At 40.3% G+C, this 10,671-nt stretch overlaps 1 protein-coding gene across 1 annotated transcript; it reads left to right on the top strand.

Annotated features, from left to right (window-relative positions):
• Positions 1-5,370: 5,370 nt before the first annotated feature.
• On the top strand, positions 5,371-9,974 carry LOC131443454 (ribonuclease inhibitor-like). Its single transcript, XM_058613108.1, has 3 exons — positions 5,371-5,543; positions 5,641-5,814; positions 9,226-9,974. Exons 1-3 carry the CDS (start codon positions 5,371-5,373, stop codon positions 9,320-9,322), a joined length of 444 nt encoding a protein of 147 aa, XP_058469091.1. The 3' UTR covers positions 9,323-9,974.
• The last annotated feature ends 697 nt before the right edge of the window (positions 9,975-10,671 follow it).

Below are 10,671 nucleotides of genomic sequence, written 5' to 3'. Positions count from 1 at the left end.
AGAGGTTCAGAGATGAGGAGCAGGCCAGGAGGATCATCTCCCACATCCAGACATCACGAAGCCTCCACATCATGTGCCACATCCCAGTCTTCTGCTGGATCACTGCAACAGTTCTGGAGAACATGTTGAAAACCAGAGATGGAGGAGAACTGCCCAAGACCCTGACTGAGATGTACATCCACTTCCTGGTGGTTCAGTCCAAAGTGAAGAAGGTTAAATATGATGGAGGAGCTGAGACTGATCCACACTGGAGTCCAGAGAACAGGAAGATGATTAAGTCTCTGGGGAAACTGGCTTTTGAGCAACTGCAGAAAGGAAACCTGATCTTCTATGAATCAGACCTGACAGAGTGTGGCATCGATATCACAGCAGCTTCAGTTTACTCAGGAGTCTTCACTCAGATCTTTAAAGAGGAGAGAGGCCTGTACCAGGACAAGGTCTTCTGCTTTGTCCATCTGAGTGTTCAGGAGTTTCTGGCTGCTCTTCATGTTCATCTGACCTTCATCACCTCTGGAACAAATCTGTTCTCAGAACCAACAATGAGCCAGTGGTCCAGACCATTTAGAAAAAAAACTAAACTGAATCATCTGCACCAGAGTGCTGTGGACGAGGCCTTACTGAGTCCAAATGGACAACTGGACTTGTCCCTCCGCTTCCTCCTGGGTCTTTCACTGGAGACCAATCAGAAGCTCTTAAGAGGTCTACTGACACAAACAGGAAGTGGTTCACAGACCAATCAGGAAACAGTTGAGTACATCAAGAAGAAGATCAGTGAGAATCTGTCAGCAGAGAGAAGCATCAACCTGTTCCACTGTCTGAATGAACTGAACCATCGTTCTCTTGTGGAGGAGATCCAAGAGTCCCTCACATCAGGACGCCTGTCCACAAAGACACTGTCTCCTGCTCAGTGGTCAGCTCTGGTCTTCATCTTACTGTCATCAGGAAAAGATCTAGAAGAGTTTGACCTGAAGAAATACTCTGCTTCAGAGGAGGCTCTTCTGAAGCTGCTGCCGGTGGTCAAAGCCTCCAACAAAGCTCTGTACGTGGATCAGTATATAAATATTAATAAGACATATTCTAAAGAGCACAAGACAAACATGTTTAACCTTTTGTTCATCACTGTTTTCTACCTCAGACTGAGTGGCTGTAAACTCTCAGAGAGAAGCTGTGAAGCTCTGTCCTCAGTCCTCAGCTCTGTGTCCTCGAGTCTGAGACACGTGGACCTGAGTAACAATGACCTGCAGGATCCAGGAGTGAAGCTGCTGTGTGATGGACTGAAGAGTCCTCACTGTTCTCTGGAGACTCTCAGGTTGGTGCTCAGCTGATTTATATGGACAATTATACTCTGATTATTATTATTATTATTTTATTTTTTTATAATTTATTTTTTATTGACATTCAGAAACAGACATTCACATCTGGCAAAACATACATGCATACATCTCACATCTGTTGTCTGCTCTAAATGCCTAGACAAAAAAAACAAACAATGAAAAAAGGAAAAACACACATTAGCAACTATGTACAAGTTAGATTTCCACAGTTCCTCCAGCAGACAGGGGAATTATCATCATAGTGAGACTTCTGAGAAGGTGTAATAAAGTACCTAATCAAGCTTTTCCATCCAAATTCCCTCCACTTCTGTGAGCTGGTACATCTCCATTGATACCTCCAAATTGTTGTCCATTCTTCCTCAGATATATTTATCCCTCCTTCCTTATTTATTTGAATATATGAAGAAGAGTGAGATTTCAAATTAGACAGACCCTTATATAAGCATGACACAGTTTTGTAAATAATTGAATTAGACATGTGTTTATCTTTGTTAGATTTTTCATCTTTGTATTGACGTAATGCCGTAACTGCAGGTATCTATAAAAGTCTTGTTTTTCTAAAACATGTGTCCTTTTAAGCGTTTCAAAACTGAGTAACTTTCAATCTTTCATTACTCTACATAAGGCTGTTTTACCGTTAGCTATCCAGTCCTTAAATCTAGAATCCAATTTATTAGGTCTAAAATCCGAATCATAAGCACACCATTTAAGAGCCAAAATATCATTTTCAAGTTTATGTTCTTTTATAATAATTTTCCATACTTTAAGGGTCCACGCCACCCATGGATTATCAATGTTATTTATGTGGGTTTGCAAGTTATTATCAGCTAAAATTGCCTGTATGGGGATGGAGGGCATTTTTTCCTCAATGCTTTTCCATTGAGCTGTATATGACGGGTTGCACCAGCATACCACTGCTCTCATCTGCACTGCAAAATAATAATATCTAAAATAAGGCAAGCCCCATCCTCCCTTTTGTTTAACCAGCTGTAAGGTTTTGAGGCGAACTGCTATATACCTGGATAGCAGTTTGTCCCACTCGTTAAATTGGTTTTGGTTAATCTCTATTGGCAATGTTTGAAATAAATATAAAATTCTTGGCAATATGATCATTTTAATAGAGTCAATTCTTGAACTAAGGCTAAAGAAGGGAATTAAGTTCCATCTTGCTATATCATCCTTTATTTTTTTATGTATGGGTGAATAGTTATATTCCGATAATTTTGTAAGATCTTTTGGTAGGTTGATGCCTAAGTATTTAAAGGACTCTGTTTGCCATGTCAAGGGGTAGCTACTTTTGATTGCTCTTGGTGGGCAGTAGTTATATGAGAGTATTTGGGTTTTACTCATGTTGGTTTTGTACCCAGATAATTGGCCATATTGTTCAAATGCTTGCATCAATTTAGTCAGAGAGTGAGTTGGTTGCACAAGGTATATCAAAATATCGTCTGCATAACAGGCCAATTTATATTCCGTCCCTTTAATATTGATTCCCTTAATATCTTCTTTTTGTCTGATGTACTGAGCTAGTGGTTCCAAATATAATGCGAAGAGTAGTGGTGACCATGCACAGCCCTGTCTGGTGCTCCTTTCTAGGGTAAAACTATTTGACAAATATCCATTGACCTTGACCCTGGCGGTAGGTTTGTCATATAGTGCCTGTATGGTTTTAATAATTGTATCGTGGAAGCCAATTCTATGCAACACTCTGTAGAGAAAAATCCAGTTAACCGAATCAAAGGCCTTTTCAGCATCTACGCTCATCACAATTGCTTCAGTTTGATTTCTTTGTATATGATCCATAATATGTAGTGTCTTTGGTATACTGTCTTGTGTTTGGCGTTGGTGTATGAAACCTGTCTGATCATTATGTATCAGTGTCGGCAGGAATTCTTCTAATCGTTTGGCCATAACAGAAGTAAATCATTTATAGTCCACATTAACAACAGAGATTGGCCTAAAAGAGCCACACTCCACTTTATCCTTGCCTTCTTTTGGTATGGCTGAAATGATTGCCTCCTTCCAGCTGGGTGGCGTTTGCGCATTTTTTAAAGCCCAATTCAGAGTAGGAAGTAAAACAGGTATTAGTTATTTTTTAAATTCCTTGTACCACTCTGCCGTGTAGCCATCAGATCCTGGTGATTTGCTTAATTTAAGTCTACCAATTGCAACTTTTAATTCTTCTTCAGTTATATCCGCAGTCATCATTTTATTTAGATTTTCATCGAGAGTGGGTAAATCTAGGGAATTCAGGAAGCTGTCAATTTGGGCCACACTCACACCTGGGACTTCAGAATATAAGGTTTTGTAAAACACTTCAAAAGCTTCCTGAATTTCATTTAGTTTATTTTTTATCGCTTTTGTCCTTGGATCCCTAATTTTATGAATTGTATTTTCGGCTATCCTTTTTTTCAATTTCCATGCCAATACTTTCATAGATTTGGAGCCACTTTCGTAGTGTTTCTGTTTCAGAAACATTAAATCTTTCTCCATTTCTTGTGTGGCCAAATTATTAATTTCATTCCTGGTGTGTCTAATTTATCTCAATGTATTCTGTGCTAAATCTAATTTCTGTTTTCCTTCTAGTATCTTTAGCTTGTTTTTTAAATCCTCTAACTTTTTATTCCTATTTTTTTTCTTAAATGACGATATTGCTATAATTTTCCCTCTCAGAACAGCCTTCAGAGTATCCCATAACATGGGAGGTGAAACCTCTCCAGTATCATTGAATTCTAAGAAGAGACACATTTCTGATTTAATTTGTGCCTTAAAAGACAGATCATTCAACAGACTGGAATTCAATTTCCATGTATTATTTTTTGATCGCAGGCCAAAATCAGCGGATAAGTATACTGGTGCATGGTCACTTAGATCTATTGTCCCGATTCCACAAGTATGTATTTTATCTTTATCCTTCCCAAATGTTATGAAATAATCTATTCTTGTATAGAGAGAGTGAGGAGCAGAGTAGTAAGTGTAATCCCTTCTGTTAGGGAAAAAATCTCGCCATATATCAATCAAGCCCACCTCCTCAAATAGTGTGTTTACTTTCTTATAGAAGGACTTCCTATCCTGGGTTTTTCCACAAGATGAGTCCAACTTTGGCTGCAGATGTATATTTAGATCCCCTCCACAGATCAAGAGGCCTTCTGTTTCACTTACCATGATATTGGTTATTTTTTGGAAGAAACTAATGTCACTCCCTGGGGGTGCATAGACATTCACTAAGGTAATGCCCTCTTTATCACCCATTTCGAATATTTTTTCAAAATGTAGCTTGTTTGAAATGAGAATAGCAACTCCTCTTCTATGCCCTGATTTGTATGAAGAAAAAAACAGATTTGTAAAGCCCCTTTTCTTTAGCTTTATATGCTCCTTGTCTGTCAAATGGGTCTCTTGTAAATAAACCACATGGGCTTGTTCTGTTCTCACTTTAGATAGGATTTTACTACGTTTAACTGGATTCAACAGCCCATTGACATTAAACGAAATGAATTTTAATTTGTCACTAGCCATACTTATTTACTTGTAAGTGTACCAACAAACTTAACAAGATGAAAATTGAAAGATCTGCTCCCTGAACAAATAACAACACCAAACATAAGCAAGAAATAGAAAAAAGGACAAACAAAAAGAGTGATCCCAAGGCCGGGGTCTCTAAGAAAAGACCCTGGCCTGAGCTAGATAAAATATCTAGCTGTGAGGGAAAGCCTCTCCCACCTGTGGGCTGAGGGCCCCCACCATGGCGCTCTAAAAAAGAAAAGAAAAGGTCTCTGTTCATTCCACAGAAAATGTGTCCTTATACAGCAACCCTCGCCTGTATATATATTCTCATCATGTGGTGAATATAGCACGTTCTGTTTAGCTTTCCAACTCTTCAAAAATCAGTCAAAGCTTATACTTCTTCTGGAGAGGATGGGGACTGCCTTCTGAAAGCTCGCAGTTTCTCCTTGATACCCTTCTCTCGCTCCTCACCTGTCCCTGATTATTTTTTTAATTACATATGTGAATAGATTTTCTTGAACTCCTCCTCAGAATGAGTGGCTGTAACCTCTCAGAGAGAAGCTGTGAAGCTCTGTCCTCAGTCCTCAGCTCTGTGTCCTCTCGTCTGAGACACGTGGACCTGAGTAACAATGACCTGCAGGATCCAGGAGTGAAGCTGCTGTGTGATGGACTGAAGAGTCCTCACTGTTCTCTGGAGACTCTCAGGTCAGGACTCTGACTCAGACTCTTTGCTTCTTTAGGTTCTTGTTGATGAAGATGTTTTTTCTGAATCACTGAGTTCATCATATCTTCTTAACTCCAGTCTGTCAGGTTGTCTGGTCTCAGAGGAAGGATGTTCTTCTCTGACCTCAGCTCTGAACTCCAACCCCTCCCATCTCAGAGAACTGGACCTGAGTAACAATGACCTGCAGGATCCAGGAGTGAAGCTGCTGTCTGCTGGACTGAAGAGTCCTCACTGGAAACTGGACATTCTCAGGTATTCTCCTCTTCCTCCTCCTCCTTCCTCTTCATGTTCATCAGCAGTATTCAAACTTGTCAGCAGGTTCAGGTTGAAGATGTCCTGTTATTATGTTTTCCTCTGTCAGTGAGTATAACCAAACATTAGTGACACTTTTTAAACACCTCGTGAGAACGAGTGAATGTCACGTAGTTCAGCCTGAGAAACGACCAGAACCATGAACTGGACAGATCATCTGCACAGAGTAGCAGCATCATGTGAGAAGTCCTGGTACTGGGTACAGAACAGTCCTGGTCCACTTCAAACAGTCTACGGTCAAACTAAAGTAAAGATGTCTTTATTCTGTGGTGTTTGTAGTGAGTTGTGTACGAGATGTTCGTCATCTAACAGCTACAATCAAGTTGTTCTTCATTCTTCATTCAACGGTGAAAACACACAAGTTTTGGAAGCAGCAGTAACAGCGACGAGCCTCCGCAGCAGCAGCTGCATAAGTAGCCATGTGTTTCCTCTGTGACGCGCAGCTGAAAAAACCATGAAAGCACTGGAAACAAGGTCTCGATTCAAGCAAACGATCAAACAACCGTAATTCAAATACAAAGTTTATGCTTTTTAGACCCACAATACTGCGATTTGAAACACTGTAAAAATACAAATGAAATCCCTCATTTTTATCTATTTTCTTTGTTTACTTGGTTTGTGCGGGGCCAACTTGTTGCTGGTTTACTCGTGGTGGGTTTCAAATGTATAAACAGAAGTTGTCTTCTGTGTTGTCCACGTGGTGGCGCTGTTGAGTAAATGTGTAGCCTCCTGAAACTGTGGTCTCTGGTTCGGCAGACACCGGCCGTTTCTCAATATCCATACTTGTGCGTACTTGTGCGTACTTGCGTACTCCGGTGCTGTTCAAGTGCTGTTCCAATTCTCAAGAAAGCGAACAGCGAGAACACCCGGAAGTATTCTCGCTCCGCCCATTTTTACCAGGTATGCATCGGAGGTGACTTGAGCGTACTTGGGATGGCCATGTATCCCAGAATACTGAAGTATATGAACTAAGAAGAACACATTAACACAGCTAAAGTTTAATACTTCAATGTATTGATGATTGACATTAATAAGTAAACATGAGACAAGAGGGTCTCTGGGACACATGACAAGTCAGACCATACGTTTTACAATAGGCATCCTGTATAGGACAGGAAACTTGAGGGTCTGTTTTGAATATGGTTAGTTAGGAAATATAGATGTCTCTTGTTTGACTAAATGGTGATATTGTCCAATTTAAAGATCATGGGACAGTATGGTATAACCGGACCCAACTTGTTTTTCAAGTTGTTGCATTATGGAAAAAAGGCGGGGGTCCAAACATGTGATGCCTGCAAATAAGAATGCTAGAAAATCTATATAAGGTTAGTTTTGCTTTTCTGAGGCAGAATTGTTCGGAGATTCGGCAAGAACACATTCTCCCGAGCTGCTGCAGAGCTTGGTTCTGACGCCTGACTTGTGACTAAATCAAATCCCTTTGTTCGGTACAAGTCCTGTGTCAGTGGGGTCTTCTCCTGCATCATCAACTCATCACCTATCGTTCATAAGAAGAAGGAAGCCTGACAAAAACGACAAAAACGATAAGCTCCGCCTCTGCGGACGCTCGGCGCTCACTGTGCCCGGCACAGAGCAGCGTGACCTCGGCCTGTCCTGATGAAATGATCCGCTGGCTCAGACGTCGCTGTCATTAGATGCTCGGTGTGATCCATAGATTTGTTGTTGACGTGTTATTTTGTTTTTAATGGAAACGTTTTGACCTGACAGTTTAAAAGTTTGTATATTGTTAATGTTTTATTTATTTTAACTTTGAATGTTAGATTTATATTAAAGTCGCACGGTCATTGTATCTGTATTTAAATATAATATGTAGATATTAGATATGTAGAGTAGTATATATTTATTAGTATAAGTCATTTATATATATATATACTGTATATATATACTACTCTACAATGCTGTAATATATCTATTTTCCACATTGTATAATTTGTATTGTATATTTTAATAGAAATAAATTAATAAATGAAGTTAAATATTTAAAATGTAAAATAATAACAACATTATTTTTGTCGCCATGGTTACTTGAAACACTTTGAAATAGTCATAGCACACAAGTCCCGGTCAAGACGCACGTTTTGATATAACATGTGTGGGGGTTTTCTCAAAACTGTGGGAGGAGTTACACGTCAAAGTTTTGTGTGGAAGAATAGCAATTCAATACAGAGAGACTTACACGCCCCTCCCTAAGTCCCCTCTCCTTTCACGCACACACACGCACGCACACGCACACACACGCACCTGTCCCTATCTCTCCTAAACCAGCAGAGAAAGCAGAGAAAACAGCATGTTTTAAAGTTGTCATATTTCAAGAACGGTTGATGATAGAGATACAATTTTTGGTTTGTGAGCGTCAGGAGGCTTTCAGCTGCTCCCATCTCAAAATTTGTGACAAACGGGCTTGAATTGACAGAGAAATCACAGTTTTAAAATCACCCTCGGGTTGATTTTTCCACAACTCCAAAGCAGACATTTTAACATTGAGGTGGGTGGAGACTGTGACCATAACTCTCTGCGCTTTGAGGTGATTTAAAGAAAAACTACAAGTCATATGAACATGAAAACACATACAGGGTTAGAGGACAGCCATGGCAACATTTTGATGTAAAAATGGTCAGTGTAGGTTGGAAATTGTGGGCAGGAGAAGAGTTTGTTTAGAAATTCTTGGTGATTATTTTGCTGGATTGAATTGAATTGAATTGAATCCTTTTATTGTCATTTATACCAAGGTACAAACGAAATTTAAAATGCAAACCTCCATGTGGTTTAAAAACATCATGTGGGATCCGCCCACACACCACTCAAACACCCATTATAAAATCAGAAAGCGTAAAAAAAAAGTACAAAACGTAAACTGCGATTGTTTAAAAACCGTAACATGGATCAAAATGTCGACTTAGGTCAGAAAAGTCCCAAGTCTTGTGACCCGTTTAAAGTAACAATCATGTTTCTGCGTTAAAGTATGACGACACTGTGATGCTCCAAAGTGGGCTTGGTTTTTTACTGTCTCCCATCCACTTCAATGTTAATTTTTGGCCTGTTTATTGCCAGAACAATCGTACATACTTGCATACTTGAGTATTGAGAAACAACCACATACTTGTGTACTCCCGTACTTGGCAAGTATATACTCCCAGCGTACTTCTCAAGTATATACTTCCCAAGTAAGCAAGTACATACTTGCTCACTTGAGTATTGAGAAACAGCCACCGTCTTCTCTTTGAAACACACCTGTCCTTGTAGTTCATCATTGTGTCCACCAGAGTGCGTCATTAAGACAACAGTTTGGACTCATGTTGGACAGAAACTCATTCAGACTGTTTCTTCCTCCAGGATGGACCATGCTGGAGAGCAGTGGTTAAAACCTGGTCTCAGGAAGTGTAAGTATGGATTTACAGGAAATAACAACATATCAGCTGATCATCAATAAACTGCAGCTGTGTCTCGTTGTCTTCATCAGATTCATGTGAACTGGAACTGGACACAAACACAATGCACAGAAAACTCAAACTGTCTGACGACAACAGGAAAGTGACCCGTGTGACAGAAGATCAGTCGTATCCTGATCATCCAGACAGATTTGAGTTCTGGTCTCAGCTGCTGTGTAGACCTGGTCTGACTGGTCGCTGTTACTGGGAGGTCGAGTGGAGAGGAACTGTTGATATATCACTGAGTTACAGAGGAATCAAGAGGAAAGGCATCGGTTTTGACTGTGTGTTTGGAGATAATGATCAGTCCTGGAGTCTGATCTGCTCTGACGTTCATGGTAACTTTGTCCATCACTGTGGGATACGAACACCCATCACCTCTGTCTCTCACAGAGTATCAGTGTATGTGGACTGTCCTGCTGGGACTCTGTCCTTCTACAGCGTCTCCTCTGACTCACTGATCCACCTCCACACCTTCAGGACCACATTCACTGAACCGGTTTATCCTGGGTACCTGGTCTGTCCTGGTTCCTCAGTGTCTCTGTGTCCTCTGTAGGACATGAAGAGACAGCAGCTTCAGTGGTGGACGAGGTCAAAGCTCGTCTCAGTCATTCTTTGTTGAAACCATCAATAAATAAAGACTTAAAAAATCAACATGTCTGTCATTAACTGAGCCGCCGTCCTGCGCTGTGAGCGCCCCCTGCTGCTGAGAACCAGCCTGAAACACACAGGTTCACACACACTGAGATAAAAATAACAAAAAGTGAATGTTTGAAAGTGAAATTAAAAGATACAGAAAGTAAAATCAATTAAAAATGAATAAATTCTTTATATAAAATAAAAAGAAAGAAGTCAAAATAATATAAAATAAAATTCAAGGTTTTCAATCCAATAGAAAACAAAGTAAATAAAGATGTTAAGAGTTTGACTCTTTGTCTGAAGAACATCATCTTCTCACTGACGAGCCTTTCTGTCCCAGCATGCACTGCTTCTCCTCCTCCTCCTCCTCTTTATGCTGCCTGACAACAGCGCCCCCTGCTGCGTGTGAGCAGAACAACACTCAGAGTTACGCACACACACACACACACACACACATGGAAAATGAAACACACATGAGCAGATTATGCCATGAATGAGGAAGTGTGGTTTCTGCTGTGATGCAGGTGAAACTGAGTGTGCGTGACCTCAGGATGACCTCTGTCCTCCTGCTGCTCTGTGAACGACAGCGAAGAACGTGTCCACAGTGACAGGAAACTCATGACACTCAGAGGGTTTTTGCACTTTCCAAACATCATCAGTGTCTGTGGTTTCTGTTTCTGTGGCTTAATGAAGAATGACATTTTCAACATCA

This window comes from Solea solea, chromosome 17 (genome assembly GCF_958295425.1).
Source record: "Solea solea chromosome 17, fSolSol10.1, whole genome shotgun sequence".
In the NCBI taxonomy this organism is placed as follows: domain Eukaryota; kingdom Metazoa; phylum Chordata; class Actinopteri; order Pleuronectiformes; family Soleidae; genus Solea; species Solea solea.
This window is presented reverse-complemented; position numbering and strand designations above follow the sequence as displayed.